This window comes from Rhyacophila brunnea, unplaced genomic scaffold (genome assembly GCF_057557595.1).
Source record: "Rhyacophila brunnea isolate RB1 unplaced genomic scaffold, BYU_Rbru_1.0 scaffold_5, whole genome shotgun sequence".
Lineage (NCBI taxonomy): Eukaryota > Metazoa > Arthropoda > Insecta > Trichoptera > Rhyacophilidae > Rhyacophila > Rhyacophila brunnea.
The window spans coordinates 28227235-28249845 of NW_028233170.1; the positions used below are offsets into that span (position 1 = coordinate 28227235).

The 22611-nt window shown below is 32.4% G+C and overlaps 1 protein-coding gene across 1 annotated transcript in view; it reads left to right on the plus strand.

The window, feature by feature from the left end:
• The window catches only part of LOC147066251 (uncharacterized), a 135414-nt gene extending 113005 nt beyond the window's left edge, over positions 1 to 22409 (plus strand). The window contains exons 5-7 of the mRNA XM_085955741.1: positions 19865 to 19941; positions 21144 to 21242; positions 21965 to 22409. Of these exons, the coding sequence (XP_085811867.1) occupies positions 19865 to 19941; positions 21144 to 21242; positions 21965 to 22409 (621 nt within the window). The remainder of the gene's footprint in view (positions 1 to 19864; positions 19942 to 21143; positions 21243 to 21964) is intronic.
• Positions 22410 to 22611: the final 202 nt, after the last annotated feature.

Consider the following 22611-nt stretch of genomic DNA (forward strand, 5'->3'; position numbering starts at 1 on the left):
AGCGGTTATTTCGGGGGACAGCATTGAACCAGTAGTAGGCAGTGCCTCGTGGTATCTACCAAGCTAACAATAACCGATTAACTGGTTATATTGGGCAAATGATTGACACTGACGTGCCTGTCTCGAAATGCTGTTTACCTACTTGCGTATTTGAAATATTGTAGACACGAGATACATATATGGGAAGCATTTAATATGGGCGTGATATAGGTGTATTTATTTATCTATCAAAAAGATAGTAAATATATTTCTTGTATATTAGGTATTGCGAACCCCATAAGTAAATATGTAAATAAAGTCATTCAATATTAGTCATTACAAGTTTCTTTTTTTAAGAATAAAAACATTAGGAAAAAATATAAACGATATTGGCGGTTTTCGTGGCTCCTGCTTTTGATGCAGGGAATCCCGGTGAATGATTTTCTCAAGCCTGAGTGTTTTTGTCACTTATTTACATAACCAAATTGACTCCCGACCACTACACTAGTCAGTTTTTGACTGACGATGGTGGATTCGCTGCCAAGCTCCTAGAGCTTGAACTTCTCACCCAACCAACATGTCCATGTGGCGGAGAACTACAGTATGCAGATCACATCCTTTGGGAATGTCCGAGAATGTGCTTCAAGAGGGAAGAGATACTCAAATTGGTCCAGCCAACTTCATAGCTTTAAAAAAAATCGGCATCTTATTGCGGACGTGAAGATCTCTTCACATAGTTTTTGTATGTCCCTATCTTTTTTTTGTATTATATTTATAATTATATTCATTTATCTATTTATTTCATTAGTTTCCGTGCCTTCCACCCCCATTGCACTTTTTATTAACTAAATTCAACTCAGTCAAAGCTCGTTTGAGAGTGTGGCTACCTCAGTATTGGACATCTGCTCCAGATACATTCTTAGGCGTAAACAACTGCTGATTCTTCACATCCAAACGTCATCGCGATTTGCTCGATTAAGACCGAGTGTGGTGCGAGGTGGATTGGTTTGGAGGGATCTTTGTTTGTGTTTGTCATCTGTTTTACTCAAACATTTCAGACTACATAACAAATTATACAAAAAGGTTTTCATCAACATCTTTGGTTTATCTAAGCTGCAGTTCATCTTGCCCCGAATGGAATGACTTTGGGAAGGAAATACAATTTAGACATACCTAATAATTCCACAGCCTTCCCAGGGTTTTGAATTAGTAGTAATTAATATTTAAGTACGTATTTTTCATGATTAATTTCATATACTTAGTTTTATTCGAATAACTGACACATATTATTTCGACCACATAATCAATTATGAGCAGGAACCATTCTTTGTTATCACCATGCAGTTTTCTTTCTAAAAGTATATAATATATGATATTATGTATTATGTACTTTGTAGGTATATATTACTTACTGGTATGTATTTATTTGTCCCTTGATTTTGTTTGTTGTAAAAATTGTTTAATACTAATATGTAAATATAATATATTTTAAATATATCCCGTCGGGCGTCATATTAAAAAAATCATTTTTTTCTGGTAGGTGTACATCCGAAGTGTTTTCAAATAATGTACTTATATTCAATATTCCTGCTATCACATATTTGTGCTTTTTTAATTATATTTTTAATAAGCTGAAAATAATCATTAGAGTATCTAATAATATTGTCAAATAAACAAAGCTGGCATCTCACTGCAACAACCGAAATGAAAAAATGTTACCCTTTGTTATTTTTAAGTAGCATATTTTTTAACGGCAACATTACCGCGTCAATGTATCCATCTCGTCTTACTTTTTTACCCTAACAAGATCAGCGAATACAAAAACGTGTGCCTAATTAAAACTGACTCGACTCTATTCATTAATGCTTAGAAAATATTGCATCGTCATCAAAACACATTAATTACAAAATCAATTCATATTAATTAGGTATCTACCATTTACATTGTTAATTATTTCATACATACATATATTTGTACAGAACATATTTTTTAAGTTTAAATCTGAAACGACGTATTCCTCATTATTACTAAGTAGGTACCTACATGCAGTCAGAAGGAATAAAATAAACTACTACAATAAAAATGTTATGACATAAATACAGCTGATATTGAAATAGTCATTATCTTTTTACAACTCTCAGAGAGATTTAATATTTTACTAACTTCATTGCGATAGATAACTTCAGTTGGCAATGTCATATTGTTTTTAAACTAAAAATCGTTGGTACAAGTCTCTTTACTGGAAGCCAGACGGGAACAGTGGCAATTTTCATAGTCGATTTCGGCAAAATTCATGAATTCAAGAATGATAACCTAACCTAACCTACAAATAATCTAGTATATCGGCTATTTAAAAAAAATGGCACTGGCTTCCGCGAAACAGACAGCAAACAAATTGTTTAATCGTGATTCCTACAAGTTTTGCCAATAATCAATTGCAGTTAAATTAAAATGAGTTTGTAAGCATCTCTCTTCTATTACTAAATACCAGTGCCGAAGGGTGGAGGTAGGCTGTTAAGATCCGACATAAATAGTACACACAAAACTTTTTCAGTTAAATGTATTTTTTTTAATTAAACTATGTAATAGGTACTACAATGTGTAGATAGTGTTTGTTAGTTTTCAAAATTCAATTAAACTTTACCTAATCTAAAAAATAGTAGATAACAGTAAAAAAAAAAACATTCGTTTATCTATAAAGAATCTAAAATTATTCCATTAAGCCACACATAGTTTTAGATATTTTATGGATAGAAGAATGTTTTTTATCGAATATGTTTTGGTTTAGCAGGGCTTAATGAATTTTAAAAACTAACCAGCACCATCTGCAAAATGTATTCTTAGTTCAATGGAAACAAATAAGTATAACAAAGTTTAATGTACACTATTTATATCGTATCTTAACAGCCTACCTCCACCCCTCGCCACTGTAAATCTGTCAGTCACCTCATGGCCTGTTGTAGTATTAAAAATAATATATTATTTCATATGCAATATCGAAACTTTCGACTAATTGAGGTTCTTATAATATCCATATGTACGAAGCTAGTATGTTGCGACTCGACTTTTGACTGTCACTGGTCGATCCTTATTGTGTATGTATATACCTAATGTAGATTTTTCGTCAATTACTGTGCTTTCCGAGGGGCATCCCATCCGCCGGCGCTACGATGATAGTTTTATTTTAACGCGTTTTTTTATGTAAATATAAAAAGAAAACATTCGTTAAAAAAACAGTCGGAAATGTTTGTAAACGAGCATCATAAAGTGTCGTGTGACAACCGCTTCTCTTTTAATGACTGTCACTTGTGATGAGATATTGTCACTCGCCTTCCAACTTGCAGCATTTGACTAATTTATATATTTAGAAGCGAAATGTAATTAAAGACACACAGATTTTACACAGGGAATAGTTTTCTTGACGTCAAATCAGATGACTGCACTTTAAAATTGTTATCTTATCTTATCTCAATCAATATCGATCATATTTCAATATTTTTTGTCACTGCATAATTGGTTGTCATATTTTATAAGATAGACATTTACAAAAACTCAGATGGAGAAAAAAAGCTACTTAATGCATTTTTTTTATTTTTCTTCGTGCATCAAGTGTAATTAGAAAAGTTTAAGTATCCATTTGGTAAGTATCTTATTTTAGTGTGTATGTACCTAAACTTTGTCTATTAACCACTTTATCAATAATTGTATTTGACCAACACCATGAACAATTTTCACCTTTATTTTGGAGATGTATCTTCTTCTTCTTGGTCGTACACTCAATGCTGAGGATCGTGACCACATTTGAATTTCGTCATCCTTTGAGCGAGCAAGACTTTCCATCCTTCTCGATCTTCTGCTTCTCTCAGGGCAGAATGGATGGAGATATATATTTGTCTTATATGCAGTGGCGGGCTTGGTGACGTAGAGGCCTGATACTCTGACTGATTTTAAGACCCCCCACGATAAAAAAATACCAGAAATCGCATTTTCTAATCCTTTTCAATTTCGCCATTACATAATATCTATGAATACATATATAAATCTATCTTCTATAGCAGTGGTTCCCAAAGTTGACTGGGCTCCGACCCATCTAACAAAAATTTCCAATCTTGGGACCCACCTCTTAGCTGTCTTAGAGAAAAGAGGGCACACATATTGGTAATGCTCAGATTCCCTAGTGGCGAGTCGTGGAACTACTTAATGTGAATTTGAAAAATATTTTTTATAAATGGTACCAATATGAATGAAATACTGTTGAAATAAATTTTTAAAAAAATATTACTTAAATACCTACACCTGCAAGGTTTTTTTACAAAGCTATTTCAATTGTGAAGGATGTATTTGTTTCTTATTTATCTTCATTACAGTTTTAGCATCAACTTCAACTTTAGTTACTTTTAATCGCAGTGAGTTTGATATATTCAATTTATTTCGATATTTAGTTTTAATGTTAATCATAGCCGAAAATCCAACCTCACATAGATATGAGGTAGTAAAGTGGAGGAGGACTTTCATAGCTTCATCGAACAGGCAAGGATAATTATCAGCAACTGAGAGCCAGAATTTCGTTGATGTTCGATGAAATATCAAATTTATCACTTCCTATTTTTTTTAATTCATGTATACAGTGGCGAGGGCCCACTCAATATTTGCTCGCGACCCACTGGTGGGTCGCGACCCATAGTTTGGGAAACCATGCTCTATAGTCTATTTTATAATACGTATTAGAAATCACAAGAATGCAAGGGAAAGACAGAAGAAAATAGGTAGGTAACTACGTAAATTAGAAATAGGTACCTAACTACAATCATATCGTATAATATATTTATATAAACTTAAATCTGAATGATTTCAAAGTAGGTTAACAAGTAGGTACTCGGAAGTATCAAGTCAAACATATCAAATAATACCTGCTAGTAATAAGCGTTAATATTAGATATAAATCAATAATAAATTTATGTTCATAAAGAATCTAATAAAATTGGAACATTGCTGACTGTAATGCGCCACAACCAGTGCCTCACTTTTTAAATCTCAATGCTATATGGCTATCTCGAGCGGTAAACTATGATATAGCGAAATTCAATACGTACAATTTATATACTGTAACCAAATAAAATAATCTCTACTATGCGGAAAGGTATCCTCAGTTCAGGAATGAAAATTAATAAAAAAAAAAACTGTTTTTGTACTTATGCACGCGCGTTAGAAGTTATACTTCTTTGGCGTAACAAAACTTGTGATAAACTAGATTCTTTGACTATGTTAAATTACACACTCAAGATTTTTCTTGAGCTTATTGGAGCGCCGTTGGTTTATTTCTATACACTTTAACTTATATTACTAAATTATATAATTATTTCTCGTTGTTTTTATTTTTAAAGTAACAACCCTCACTCTGACGTTTAATCGTTTGTTTACGTAAGGAATTGCAAATGGCCGACAATAATAACTTTGTTGCCTAGGCAACAGAACAATTCTACTATCAAACTTGCGTCTGTATACAACTGACTGATTCGCAGCTAACTTCATACTGTCGCACACTTTCGTAACGGTGTGCGCGCGCAGCTCTCAATTTCACTCTCTACCAAACGCCCCGAAGGAAGTAGGTATAACTTCAAAAATAACATATTTTAAATAATTTCAATGATTTTAATATTATTGATGAGTGTTCACTAGTTTTTTCTTCAGTGGTTACAATAAAAGACGTATAAATCAGACAAGAGAGAAATATTTTGGTTGCAGTCTTTTGATTTTCTTAGGGGAATACGTATATTTATTTATAAGCTCATCATTCGAATAAAAGTCGCCTACAAGATTGTAAGAAATGCGCACAAGTAACATCTGAAAACATGTTAAGTTGTAAACGGGGGAAAAAAGTCGAATGCACGAGGCATTTTTACGTCAGCGTTCATTCGGTGGGGCATTAATTCTTCCGCCGAAATTACTTTCTGCGTTAAAATGACAGCGGCTTGAAAAAATTACCCATAAATTTCCCCGCCATCAGAATCGTAGCAGGCTTGTATATTTCGGGAGATTAGAAATGTTTCAGAGGAGCGCGGGATAATACTGGAGGCTCTTGCGAGAGAGGGACAAGAGAAGAGTAATAGTTTTTAAATGAGACGGGAGTCCATCGTTAAGGGACTAACTCACTAACGAGAACTAGTGAACCGATGTGTTAATGATTGACTGAAATGTGAAAGCTCGACTTTATGAAAACTGAATTTCACACGCCTTGGGTACTGTAGTTGAATGATTTACGATTTCGTCTAAATTGTGATTAATGATTCAATTTTATGCCATTATGTTATTTTATTATTAATGATGTATCCCCAATGACTTTTGCATGTTTGCTGACATTGATATTTTCACTCATTAAGAAAATATGAATGAACGTTTACAAAATAAGAAGGTAATATATAAAATATAAATAAGAAAACGCTAATAACTCATTAATCTTTGATAAGAAGTCAACAAAGCTTAATTTAACCCACCCCAGGTCGAAACTTTAAGTTCCGTCTTAAAGAAAATCATACATTATTTTTCCAATATGCCTTTGATTTAGAGCAAAACCCAATGTTCAACAAATATAATCTAGTAAGACGTCTGTTAATAGAACTGCCACGTTATTGTTATAGAGTACCTATACGCTTCATAACTTTGCACTCCGGCTCTAGGATGAAAATGTGTATTATTTTAAAATATTTTTTACATACATTAGCTATTTATATATGTATTACTATATTAATTTATTAATACAAGTGAATATCATTTGATCTAATTTTATGCGAGGTAATCAGGCAAATAGGCGTATCAGTGTAGTAAAAAGTGCAAAAAAGTTGTATATCATTTACTATACTTATAAATTATTAGCAGCGGTAGTGGTTTCAAATACTTAGGAAACATAATTAAATCAACAACCTTCTTTTTTAATTCTTATTCCATAGGTATGTCATGGATCCATAGTGACTTGTTTCATCAGTTAGAATATTTTAAACTGAATATTCTAAATAACGTTTAGGTGTATTAATAATGCACGTGATAGACATAGGTACATTATTAATGTTATGCGATTTGATAGTTTTGGCAGAAAACAAGACATAGAGCGAGAGACAGTGATTGAATGCTGTTGATGTAAGTACAGTTGACATCAACAATCACACATGCGAATGTTGAAAGTTAAATTGTTTCACTATAGTGACTATACCCTACGTATCTATTTAGGTAAGAATTGGTTTATTTTCTTCAAATATACAGATTTCATTGAATAAATTCATTTTTAATTGTATTCCATGTCGTCTTCTTTTCCCTGGCAATACAAGACTATGTGGATTTTGGTCTCCTCCAGTATATACACCTCCACCCAATTTTGCCAACACCGCTTTATTCCCGTTTTGGACATGGATCGATACTGTCCATCCGTTTTTTACGAGGTCGAGTATATCCTACCTAATATATTGTATTTTAAAGAAAACATAAAAAATAATAAATAAGTATTACATTCTTGTTTATCTATTTATGTAAATCGATTAATTATTAATTAGAAAATCAATCCTTAACGGGTGGTATATTATAAATCAATAACTCTTAATTAGTAAATTAATCTTTTTAGTTATGTTATTTGGAGTTCAGACGGCGGTGTAGGCATCTCATTTTCACCATCGGCGTGTGTGGCTTAGCAGCCCATCAATTACCCGCTCCGCGCTCCCAAACTTCAAAATACCGTCACAAAAAACCGTCCGAAGACATTCCTCTCTCTTCTCCTTTTGCATCGCAATGCAACACTTCGAGGGAGTTTGACAATTCTATTTTCCACTAGTAAGGGTACCTAATTTACCTACAGATTTACTTTACAGATAACTTTTCCCGGCGTCGATTTTCAAAATGTTCTTGTATTTCTTGAGACTTTAATTAATTGTTTATCAACTTAAGAAACTTATTTGTCGACTGTTTGACTTTTATAATATGTGAACATACATTATTTCAAAACACTTTTGAGAAATATATTATAAACAATAGAAAAAATATGACACCCAGCAGGAGTAGAACGTGCGCCCCACGGATTCGCGCTCTTGTGCCTGACCACTAAGCTATATTATGATGAAGTTAAATAATGGTTTTTACAATACTCTCTGAAGCGCTTTCTAAATTTCGTTATTTTTTAGGCAATCGGCTTTCGTATTTAAAATTTAAGTATTATATTACCTCAACAACTAAACGGTAATTGTAGTTATTACCTACGTACTTGCACTTTCTATTGGTTATATATTTCTCTGAAGTGTTATATTATATTTGTTCAATAAATAATGTTACATTCTTAAATCTTTTGAATTATTCATTGACTAAAAAAATAGTTTATAAAATTATCAGTTTTTTACTCACAATTTAGATAAGGTGAGTATAGATACCTACTTATCTTATCTCTACCTACGTACCTATGTTGAATGTTAAGAAACCAGATAAATTAATCAAAATTATTATAAATACTATTTAAATAAGTAGGTAAATTTAGAGGATCATTTATATATTGTGGCTGACACGTCATAGCACTGTATAGGGGTCGGACGTATAGAGATATTTTTTTTAAAAGAGCTGGAGGAGAGGTTTAGGTGAGTATCTGAGATACTGGACGCTGCAAGATGGTTGGGGGAAGTATCTACCTGTTGGGGGACTCGTCGAGATTTATATATAATTTTACTTATCATTTATTAAAATAAGCACCTAATTACGCTATTTTTAGAGAACATTTTTTTAATATAGGGAGGTACCTAATTAATTATTTTCACTGAATTACCATTTAGTTAATAATTGTGATATAATTAACTATTTTTTTTTAATCAACGACTAATTCACAAGATTTAGATTTAGATTGAACATACATAATTTTGCTTATGCGTTAGTGGGCGCGATACCCTAAAGATTTTTTCTATTGGTTATAATACATTTTTTCAGAAGTGTTTTCAAAATCATGTATGTTCAATTATAATATACTTACTATATTGTCGTACGTGAGTAGGTAGGTACATACTTACTTATTTTATTAGGCTATGAAATATTTAATAGGTAATTTTGGGAGTTCAGTGTTTACATATAAATAGACCCCCGTATTTTTTCGACGTTCAAGGGTTGATAATAATTGTACGCGTTTAAGCGAGGGGATGTCACAGGCGAAGGCGACCCGCGGATGACGGATGCGCGCCCCTGGATTTATTGCGTTTTGTTTCGGAATTCCAGTTGTAATTTATGTAGGGTTAGCACAGGGACGGAGGCAGAGGGGGGCCAATGCGATCGCAGCGGGCGCCTCGCGACACTTTATAATCTTGCCACGTTGAGTGTTTGGTGTCCACAATAAATAATATGCCGTTAATATTATCGCAGAAAAAATAATACTTTTTTATTTATATAATTAAATATTTTAAAAATATTCGCCTTGAACCATTGCGCCTCCTCTAACACCATTTTGAATATGAGTACGATACAACTGGTCGTCATATTCTGGGTCGGACAATGAATATAATTAAAAATCACTTCTGGTAAAACATAAGTATCATACCTGCTTAGATATTATTTTAGTGGTTTCCATTTTTTTTAATAAAGCAATACTTATTGGATTTGTCTGTCAAGATAAACGATTGCAAATTTAATACAATCTATTAAAAAATGCTGCAAAGAAATGCACTTTTTTACGAATTAGTATGCGTTTATCTATTTTTACGTGAGCAGAATCGTTTACCTACTAGGGAAATATTAATTCACTACATAAAAAATGTTCATGCTGAACAAAAGGGGGGCTTGAAACAGTTCAAAATAGTCGTTGTTGTTATTAAATTATACAAAAATCTTTAAAAAAAAAAAAAAAATATTGCACATTTCTCACAAATTCAGTTAAGAATATTACCCAAAGCATACAAATTCCGGTTCTTGTATGTATATTTGGTGTAAGCCAGCAGCAAAAAAAATGAAAATACCTTATATATTGGATTATTTGTTGGGTTAGGATTAGGTTATCATTCTTGAATTCATGAATTTTGCCGAAATTGGCAAAGAGAATTGCCGATGTTCTCGCCTGACTTTCAATAAACAGACTTGTACCAAAAATCCTTTCAACCAACATCAAACAGTCCAATAATATAACCACTCAAACAGATACGTACTTATACGCAAAAAAATAAGTCTCTAATATTAATGTGAATCTGAATGCGATTTGTTGTTTTAATCGTAATTTGTATTGTGGGGTCTCAAAATCAGTCAATGCGTCGGGCTTCTACGTCACTAAACCTATCATTGAATTAAACTAAATTGAATAGGAATTTATAGTATAGCAATATAAAAAAAATATATATTCAACAATAAACTGTATTAGTTAATAATATGTATATTCACTGAAGGCATAAAATTGACGCCGCTTTATTCGAGTATTATCTACCCACTAACGAGAATTTGAACAAGTCTCTGAATGTGTTCCGAGTGACATTCTCAAAACAGTATTAAGTCTATCTGATTTCACCAGCAAGAATTTAATGATAGATATAATCACCTATTAATCTTTCGCTTCCCCTTCGTCGACATCTATCTTCATACATCAAAAGTTGGGAGTGAAATGGCTGGCACACCGCATCTAGACGAATATACATACATACTTACGGTAATTATATTTAGTCGCTATGAAATTATATTTACCTCGCGCGGATACGAAATAATAAACCAATACAGGGATATGCAACATTTCAATTTTTAAAAATTAACCGTTATTTTTTTCAATGCAATCTTAGAAAGAAAAATAGGTACAAGTCTGATTACTGGAAGTCAGGCGGAAACAGCGACAATTTTCATATTCGATTTCGGCAAAATTTATGAATTCAAGAATGGTAACCTAACAAATAATCCAATATATCGGCTATTTTCATTTTTTTTTGCCGCTGTCTTCCACTAAATAGACAAAAATCGAAAAATATTGAAATGAGTTTTTGGAGCGAAGTGAAGACACTACAATTAAATATTATCACTTTACAATTATCCCCTCACGTCTCAAGGATGAAAAATATCCAACTAACCAAGAGACTCTAAACCAGAAGAGAGACCAGATGGGAAAATAAAAATCGAGAGATCTACACTAAAGACACAGCACTCCTAAAGCCAAGCCTGTGGAGCGAGTCTTTGACAGACAGAGAAGAGTGGGTTGCCAATACTTACCTAAGAGATGAATGAATGAACGAATGGTATTTTTATTCACTTTATTAGGCGGTCCTTCCACATTTTGCGGTTGATAAATCGGCCAAATGTAATTACGTCTCAGTGAATGGCGGAAGCATATCACCACCATCGGTCTAGATTAATTCACTACTAGATGACAGCCTCTCCAAGGCAGTGGCGAAGGGTGACTTTTTGAAAGAGGTAGGCTGTGGTAGTAACCATGCATGTCAGATATATTTGCGGGAAATAAGAAGATAACCCAATATGAATAGGTACGCTAAAACGTAGAAATTTCAAAAGCTTAATTGGTTTGTTATAATTAGTTCATAAAACTAAGCAATTAGCTTGAATTACTTATGTATTTTCCTAAACATTTATAAACGTAACATACGCTCAAAATATATTACCTATCATGTATGAAAATATCCGTTGTTGTATATGTATTATGTTCCATAACAATTTATAATTTGACCCGTAAAACTAGACATTTTAAAATACTTCTATATTTAAAACACAGACTTAGGTAGGTACAATATCAGATATCTAAATTGTCTAACGAGTGAACTAATGAATAAATAAAAATCACGAGATAAATTATTTTATATTTTTATCAATACATATTTATGTGATTTAATGGCATAGAAATTATTTTTTTAAATTATCTTTTTATTAATTATTTTGAATAAATGCGCTCTCGCGACGCAAGCGCTAACGAAACAGCTTGCACATTTGTATGCGGGACGCCAGACATTTTGAAATTATGAGAAAAAAACTTCATATTGAAAAACCCGTCGATTAACGCAAAAATAATCCTATACAATATGTGAAGTGAAACGCGGCGTGTTTTATTTTTTTAAACTTTCAAGAGATGCCATAGATGGTGCTTATTGAAATATGGGAAAAGATCGTAAAATTATGACAATTAAACGATAAATGTCTTTGGGGCATATTGAATATATTATTATTTGTGATTATATAAATAGTTAATATGAAAATAAAACTATTTTTCTTAAGAAGGTAGGCTTTAAATAATCGCCTAGTATGGAGTCTTCGCCACTGCTCCAAGGTGATTCTATTATTCATAGTTCTATTTATTTTAATAGCTTGTCAATCTAGCAGCCTCATATCTATCTTATTGACATGTCGTTCTCTTGTCTAGCTCTTGTTTCTGGTTTTTCTCATTTAATATTTTAAGAAAACTCTATAATATTACAAATTGTTCCCTTATCAAATTAATTCGTTTTATGTCGCTAGCCGTTAAGCCTGTAGCTACTGCAATTTTTAGACCACGGTGTGCAACTTTAAGTTTCTGAGTCTCTCATATACTGTTATGATGAGGAATAAGTAGGTGTACACTACATATTTGTACAGTATTTTCAGAGTACAGATATCGTAAGCTCCGTGAGATTTTCTGCAGAACACGTGTTTCGACGGACTATCGCTAAAGGAGAGCTTTTTAAAACCTTAAGTCGATCGCGTTTCCACAATTAATATACATTAGAGATTCAAGAAGTAAACTAGTAACAGATTAACCGCTACAGTTTGAGGGTAATAATAAATTCGGGTAGATTACAATTCAGTACGTACAAGTAGATATATCAAAGCATTTTTCCACCTAAATAACATTAATGTAGGTTGTTACAAGCAATGATGGAGTTAGGTACGTAATAGATAATCTCGTTGTAATAATACCAATATTTTTTAAGTACTTTACTATTTGTATTTTACTATTAGGTATTTTTGACTTGTTTGTGAATTGTTGAAGAACTACTGCTTTCTAACATTTCTGCATTATCAAAATGTGGAACTTATTAATTTTGAATATTCTATAATCGAAATAATATAAACTTTCACCCTTGTGACTATGAACTTAAGAAAACAAAAAGCAGTTTTTCTCCTATTCATCCATTATGGACTTGGCTGATTTTGAAATCTAGCAACACATTTAGTGTTTATTATTTAAATGCCAATAGACCTTTTTAATAAACTATAAAATATATAGGTACATTTTGTATAATGGTACCTAGGTATACAATTCTATAATTGATTATGAATTGGGTATAACATTACTTTTCAGTTGATTCACATTATTTCACTGATACTGTTTCAAATGTCGATTTCCATATGCCTTTAGTGAAAATGCATTTATATTACCGATTGTAAAGCTTTCTATGATATAATATATTACGCACCCCTGCAAAAATAGACGAAGTATGTCATATCACTCATCCCGCTTGCACCCACCGGAGTGTGCAGTCTGAACCGCAGGACGTACCTCCGGCGAACACCTATCCAACTCCTCCGTACTTCCACACCGCATTATTATCATGCAAGAATGATTCCATGCTGCCGCTCTCGTCACTCTCGATACACCTGTCCCTGTCGGAGGGCCCTCTCAGTGAGGGTTAGAGGACAGGGGGGAGGATGAGACCTCCCCTGGCGCTTTAATTGTGCCACCCTGGGCGCCATGTTTGTTTTGGTTGTTTCCTGACAGCGGGATGCTGATTGCTGATTCTCCACGCTCTGCTGATGGCATTGGCGTGGCCATGGAAATTTTGCAGGAGGATTGAACACTCCTTAAAACTTCACAATGTTATTATCATCGGTCTCTTCTCAAAAACATGTACAATTATTGTGTCATTCATAGAACAGATTTTGATAAGACAAATACGATTTTTAAAATATTTTTTTGTATACCTACATTCTCAAGTCGTTCATAACGAGTAGGTATATAAGAAAAACATAAAAATATTTGCCAAATTTCTGAGCGATTACGTATTCAATACTTTCAAGTTTTTTTTTCAGTTTCATCGATGGTTCTATTATTACTATATACCTACTATAGAATATAGGTACACAACCACTTATTTATAAAACCCCACAATCATTATCAATTATGATTTTAAAATCAAATTAAAACTATATGCAAAAACAATAATAACAAAAAAGATGCTAAGCTACAAAACATCTTTCAATTAATTGGAACAATTACATACAGGCAGACTAAATTGCATCAATTTTTAAATATTAAGTATAAGTACACATTGTGAATAGGTGCACGTTGAACACTTACTGTAACAGAAATCAAAAAATTAGTAGCGCAACGTGGCTTGCCAATCAATGTGCATGTTGGACATAATACGGTAAGTCCACAAAATAAACCAATGTATTAATGGGAAGTCAAGTATGCGATGTGATAAAGGTCGCCATGCAGCTGAAATGACAATGAGTCAGACATGTCGATCGGTCAGTGGATAACTACTGAACAAATTCTGGTATACAGTGATACCCAATGAGCGGTAAACGACCATAGATACGGCCTCTAAACCTTGCTGAATTTTCCGGTTACGTGGCAGCAAAGACCTGGGAACCGAAAAGACTGGAAGGAACTAAGGGAGGCTTTTATCCAGTAGTGGATTGACTTTTCTTGATGATTATAGATGGAAAGAAATGAAATGAAATCATTATTAAAATAATATAGTTATATGAATAAATCACCGTGATTTAATATATTATCTAGTAGCTATATCTATAATATGCCAAAGTGTTACAATTTTACGTTATTCAGAAAAGCTACACAACCAATATAATAATAAATCATCAATGGAAAATGAATTTTCTATTTTATAAAACCGCCACTGAGTAAAACATAACCCCACTTCACTAACTTCACTTACTAATCGAGCTTTATCTACTGCGGTGCGAGCTTTGGACGTGGCTGGATTCAGCTGTGATTAATACCTGCCTCTTTTCAACGCTTACATTGTTTAGTAAACATATTCACCCAATAAATTTAATATAAACAATCCACATCGACTTGTTGTTAATATCATTAAGGAATATTATTGAGCTACTGTCAAACTTAATTAGCGAGAGAACCGGTAGTTGCTCTGTCGACTATTTGTGACACACTTCTTCTGTACGGCACATCATCAAATAGTAGTAGCTACCATTCAGGTACATTAAATCTGGTTTTTTATATTATATAATGCCGGTTTGCAAATCGGTCAGTGGTATTAGTACACTATGAAACAATAACAATATGCTGGATTAGTTTGGTGCGCTTTTAAAATTCTTTGAACTTATTTTAAGAAAGTTTACGGAAGTGTATTAGAAACTACAAAATAATACTTTAAACCTTTAAACGAATTCTATAATATGTGTTTTTTTAACCCTGTTATCTCCTACATGGAGCTTAAAGGGCTGGTACTCAATATAGGTTAAATTAGTAGACTTTTTTAAAGATAACTGATATTAATGTTAGTAATAGATAATCACCTAACTAACCCATTGCGTCCTTGTACTGGATCAAACAAATATTAAAAAAAAAGTATCACCGGGATCCATGGCTGGGATGGATGGATTGGGTCTCCTAATCCGGTAGCTGTGGGCTATCTTACTTTTAAAAAAAATGCTTGCATTAGGTGTTTATCTTTATTCACCATTTATAAAGGTAAACGATCAGTTTCAAATAATGCTGTTTATAATAATTGTTTAATTTTTCTTATTAAAAACGTAGAAATAATATTTTTTCGCTCTAAAATACCATCAATAATAATTATTGTAATATGTAATAATCTATAACCGATTAACACTTAATTGTAACTAAGTAGTACATACTGTATTATGTGTTAAACCGAATCCTTTCGATATTTTTTGGGACAACAATAATACTGCCCTGCTAAGTAAAAAGACAGTATTTTTGATTTTAGTGAAATGAGAATAATAATATACACTGTCTATTTAAAGATTATATCAAAACAACCCAATAATTTCAAATAATATAAGAGAAAATGTAGTTTAAATCTTTGGTTATCATTTAACTAAACCTAAAAACACTGTATTTTTATTTAGCAGGGCAGAATATTCTGCAAGTGTTTTTTGGATAGTAGGTAGGTACGTAGTAGGTGAATATTTTGCAGAACAGTAAATCAAATTACAGTTGTTTAAAGATATTAAAAAAAAATCATGGGGGGACATGCTCGTCGAAGGTCAAAATTGAGTTTTTATTGTATTTTCAAACCATGATCCTGGATACTCCTTAAACGTTGTAGATAATCTATTTATATAATTTTGAAGCCTTATTATCCTTTGTAGTTATTTTAAACATTTGATGACTGCATGAAGTATTTTTGTTACATAAAATAGTATTCTTTTAAACCTCTGGCTCTAATGTTTTAGAATATAGTCATATTTCGGTACAAAACTGTGCAGTGGTGTTAAGATTTTTTACATTTATTAATTTTTAAACGCATTTATAAAACCATTAGTATAATTTATTACGAGATAATTTTTGTAAAATATTCACGATAAAAAATTATTTTGATAATCTCTGTGATCCCAAATTTGACAAGAATTAGGCATTTTATTATTCAAAAAATCGGCAAGATTAACACATTTGAAGATGATTCTAAAGATATTTATTATAAGCTATGTCTTTGACCATTCAAGTGTGATAAAAATCTTATGAATAATGATTGCTTTATAAGAATTATTGACCTAAGAATAAGGTAGTGTTTTTTTGAAATACGCCATTTCTTTTGTCATTCCCTAGTGGTTAAGCTACAACATACGGCCGTAGCCATAAAACGACAAACTATAATTAAAGTAGGGAGTAAAATTATGTTAACGCGCGTGTTTGAACATGTACCTAACCGATTTTTTTTTTATTTTTTTTTAAACGGTACATGTTCAAACATGCGCGTCAATATCATTTTACTCCCTACTTTAATTATAGTTTGTCATTTTATGGCTACGGCCTTATGTTGTAGCTTAACCACTAGAGAATGACAAAAGAAATGGCGTATTTCAAAAAAACACTACCTTATTCTTAGGTCAATAATTGTTATAAAGCAATCATTATTCATAAAATGTTTATCACACTTGAATGGTCAAAGACATAGCTTATAATAAATATCTTTAGAATCATCTTCAAATGTGTTAATCTTGCCGATTTTTTGAATAATAAAATGCCTAATTCTTGTCAAATTTGGGATCACAGAGATTATCAATATAATTTTTTATCGTGAATATTTTACAAAAATTATCTCGTAATAAATTATGCTAATAGTTTTATAAATGCGTTTAAAAATTAATAAATGTAAAAAATCTTAACACCACTGCACAGTTATGTACCGAAATATGACTATATTCTAAAACATTAGAGCGAGAGGTTTAAAAGAATACTATTTTATGTAACAAAAATACTTCATGCAGTCATCAAATGTTTAAAATAACTATAAAGGATAATAAGGCTTCAAAATTATATAAATAGATCATCTACAACGTTTAAGGAGTGTCCAGGATCATGGTTTGAATATACAATAAAAACTCAATTTTGACCTTCGACGAGCATGTCCCCCCTTAAAGAATCTACAAATTGTCAATCATATCAACTTACCCACTTTAACAATGTCGAATCGATCTACCGCAGAATAAACCCGATGACTTTTGAGCTGACCAAATTCCAATGTACACCCATCAAGATTGATATGAAATGAGAAAGGTAGAGATTTGGGGGTCACGAAGGTCACTGCGATACATAGACCAGAGACGGAGGCAGTGCGCAGGTCCGGAAAGCCAAACAATGGAGGCTTTAACGCTCCGAAGACAGGCCTAGATGGATGGGTAGCCCGTGTTCACCGAACTCGGTACCTACTTGGCAACTCTTGGAAATCACGTATAAGCCTGAAATAGATGTTGGTCCGTTTAAATTATGTGTTGATTCAAATTGGTTGTTGAACCGATTTATTGTAAATTCGGTTGTTAAATTAAATTCACCACATAGAATACAGAAAATACGTTTCTATTAATAATTATCTTATCTATATCTACATTGAAACTGGTTTAATATCGATAATAATAAATTAGAATGCAGCTTTTAAATATTCTTATATCTATATAAATTGTCAATTTAAAACATTAAGTTGATAACTTAACTTGTACACTGGTTGCAATCCCCGCTAAAAGAAAACTGCATTTATTAAAAGAAGAAATAAAGAAGAAGATCAAAATAATACTACATTATCTATATAGCTATATAACGTTAAAACTATCTATAGCTAGTTTTAAATATGGAATTTTATAAATTGACTAATATTTTCGTGTGTTATTTAAAGTCTTAAAATATACAGATATCAAACTTGACAAAACGATAAATAATAAGTTAGTATTATTAATGCTTGAATTTATAAAATATATCATAACATTTTTAAAATGATAATTATTCTTCCTTATTAATCCCTCACTGTTGAGAATCGTGAGTCCTTTCAAATGTCCTAGTTATATCTCTCCGTTCACCCCTGCTTTTCCGTCCGCATACCTGAAAATATTAAGAGGTCCGTAACGTCCTTCGTTTACTCAAACCATCAGATAGCTGATAGATAGCCTACCTTCTCCACTTCGATCCTGGAGCAATGATGACGCTTTCCAAATAATCTTTTTACCTTATATCACCAAATGAACCATTAGGTTGTATGACTCAACACAATATACATATTTTGGAGAAAAGTAATAAACAAAAAGTTTACAAAAAATAATCATAATTAACTATTTCTTTTATTCAAACGAATAAACAAAAATCGATTGCCGAAGTAACATGATTTCGAAGAGCGCTGAGTGGTAGGTATTTAATAGCCAATAGCTTAAATATTTGTCGTCATTAGTATGTCTTCCGTAGCATAATGGCTGAATGCGACTAGTTTGGGGCGTTTACCCGTTGGAGATGCCGGGTTCGATTCCCGACCGGTTGGCTTACTTTTTTCAAAAAAGTTTTTTCTATTGGTTGTGATATACTCTCTCAGTTAGTGTTCTTCTAAATAATATAATGTTCAATAATACATAACATATATAATTTAGAAAAACACTTTCTGAGAGAGTATATTATAACCAATAGAAAAAATCTTTTTTGAAAAAAGTAAGCCACCCCGGCCGGGAATCGAACCCTGCATCTCCACGGGTAAACGCCCCAAACGTCGCATTTATCCAATATGCTACGGCGTGACATACTAATTGCGACAAATTTTAACTATTGATCATTTTTAATACCTACTCATAAGCGCTCTTCGAAATCAAGCTACTTTGGCAATCGATTTTTGTTTCTTAAATCAAAGTAGGTAACTATTTACTATTACTTCGATTACTAACCAACGTCGTGGATAGTTAAAATTTGTCGCAATTAGTATGTCACGCCGTAGCATATTGGATAAATGCGACTTTTGGGGCGTTTACCCGTGGAGATGCAGGGTTCGATTCCCGGCCGGGGTGGCTTACTTTTTTCAAAAAAGATTTTTTCTATTGGTTATGATATACTCTCTCAGAAAGTGTTTTTCTAAATTATATATGTTCAATAATCAGAATGATATATTCTTAAATCTTGTGAATTATTCGTTTGAATAAAAGAAATAGTTAATTATAATAATACATAGGTAATATAAAATTCTAAAAACGAATTCTACGTGTGAAATTAATATTCAAAGTTAGGTACTTATTATAATATATTATGAGAATATTCATTGAGAAGAATATTTTTTAAAGCACTTACAGAGAGTTTCATTAAAATATTGACATGGTTTAATTTACGACTGCCAAAGTATCTCATCATTTTGCATACTTTTTAACATAAAGTAATGACCTTAACTTCAATATTTTGTATCGACTAAAAGCTAATGTTTTTTTTTTAATTCTTTTACAGATAACCAAACTGAAGATTGACAGTAATCCGTTCGCGAAAGGATTCAGGGACTCATCAAGACTGACAGAATTCGAGAGGTAAATATTATAATTTATTCCAGTATCCATAAAAGATATTTAGCTTTTGGTATTATTAGTGAGGACTTCAAAATTGTACTCAAGATGAACAGACAAATAATATTATGGAATAAACTATTAAATTTTAATTAATTATCTTCCTACGATTCACATATTTTAGTATGACAATTTATAAACCATCAAGTACCTAGTACTATAATAGTAGTATTGTAGTAACTATGCAGCTCATTTCGCTAGGTAGTGATTCAGATTCCGGATTCAAATCCCGTTGGATAGATTAATTAATACCTACCTACGTACAAAAAATCTACTTTTAAATCATTAAGTATTTATTGTATTTTTGAATCTGCGCTATGTGTTTTTATTTGTAATGTAACAATATATCAATAACGGTTGAGAAAATCAATTTGAATACAATCTTTATAAGAAATGTTTTAAACTACTACCCATATTGTGGCATATACCTACATTATATATTTTTTTCTTTATTTCCTACATTATATGCTCTTCCTAAAAAGGTCAATCAATTTATTTATTCTTTCAATTAAACTGAATTGAACCAGATAACGCTAATATTTGTTGAGTAAATATATTTTCTATCAATATGATGATTGGGTAAATGTAATATAATAATTTAATTGACGATATAAGTTCAATGTTATAATATAAGTGGGGCTGTTGGTTATAGGATTGTAGCTCGTTGTAAATAGGTGTGTTAATTATCCGGAACTAAGTTCCTGTTACGTTATAAGCTATTAAATTAAATAGGTTGTCCATAATAGATTTAAAAATATTGTTTATTCACTTTGTTATCTACTTTCTTACTTAGATTTTGTAAAAATACAAACTTTTATGGTTATAATCAGTTTTATATTTGTTTTATTAGCTGAAGCCATTTTTGGTTGCTCCTTTTATCTGCAGTGGCACTCACTTTACTACGACGAAGAATTTTATTTATTGATAACAAAAAAATCTTAATTGATACATATATACAATTATTAAAATTATTTTTAAATTTAAAAAAGTAGTACCTATATTTTAGATGAAGGTTGTTTGGTATATATTGATTTTGTTTTAAAGTCATCATTATATTCAGAATAAGATTGAGTATGAATGCGTGTGTGTTAAATTTAATATGCCGTGGTTGGCCAATCCACCAATAAGAAAGGCAAGCTGTAGGAAAATTTGAGTTTTTTTTCAAGTGAAAGCTACATGCAGTCGTACCGTCCTTGGTGGCAGAGCCCGCTGGGGCCCCCTCACGCCGCGGGCCCTTGGTTCGACTCTCCCCCTGGCCACCCTAAGTAAGACTCTCCTTCATTATCCCTGATTATTTCATTAACTCTCCTTGATTTAAATTCGACCCCATTAACCCGTAAAGTTATTGCAAAGTTTCGTGGAACAAGTTTCAACCGCCACCAAGGACAATTATTATTTGTACAGATGTTTTCTTTACTTACACCAACATAATATTGCGTAAGATTGATGAAAGAATGATTTATAGCAATCTTATTATTTTCAATATCTGTTGATTATCGTCGTCTAAAACCATTCAACTTCTTAATAGTAGCAGTAAAAATACTGCCGCCAACAATTATTGTAGGTATTCATATAAAATGTATTTCTAAGTCACAATCAAATGTTAATTAGAAGGAAAGTTATTTAAATTTACTTATTTAAAAGTTAAAACATAGCGGTATCTTTAACCTAAAAAAATAATACGTACTTAAATAATTCAGATTCAAGTAAACCTACAAGAGATTCTTAAAATGTGTACATACACCCGTTATTTTCCATACCAACCATACATAATTAAACATAGTTTAATTATGTGATGCAAGATTAAGCTGGCATGTATATTTTAAATAAGCTAAGCATTTGGGTATCGCTGATTAGTTAATCGAAAAAATTTTAATCAAGCCTCAAATTAGTTAGCATTAGTAGATCAGTCATAGACAATATATAAGTATTTTCAAATTATATGTGCAAAACAAAAAATTAATGATAAAATTGTCTTTACTTTCAGAGAGACGATGGAATCGATGCTCGCTGAACAGCAATATCTTCGCGCACCTCTTCGTCCCTTTGAGCTCGACAACCACAACAACAACCTAACATTAGAAGAGAAGGCCCTGTTAGCAGCACGATCTCAACTGTTTCTCAGAGCTGCCGCTGCGGCCGCCGGACCATACGCACCCCTCGTAGCACCTGGCCTTCCAGGATTATATGGTCTCCCACCAGGAGCTGGGGCATTATGGGGTCAATGGGCTTGCTTAGCAGCTCACCAATTGCCGAGGCCGCTTTACCCACCACTGCCTCCTCCGTTATCAGCCCCGTTGAGGTATTCTCCGTATCCGGCGCCGCGACGGTCCTCCCCGGCGCCGTCGTCCCACACGGCGTCCCATGCGTCTCCCGTGTCGCCGGCGTCGTCACCCGATCACCGCGACATGCCGCCGCACAGTCCTACATAGGACTATATCAAAGCGTTGCTCGCTAGTCGCTTGCAATAATAAAATAAAATCACTAGAACTTAAGTGAACATTTTTGTGATATAATTTTGGAACACTCAATATAAATTTTAACTTAATATTATATTGAATCAATTTTAATAGATTCATTGTGAAATTACATCGGTGATATACTTAACTATCATACATAAAAAACTTAAAGGAT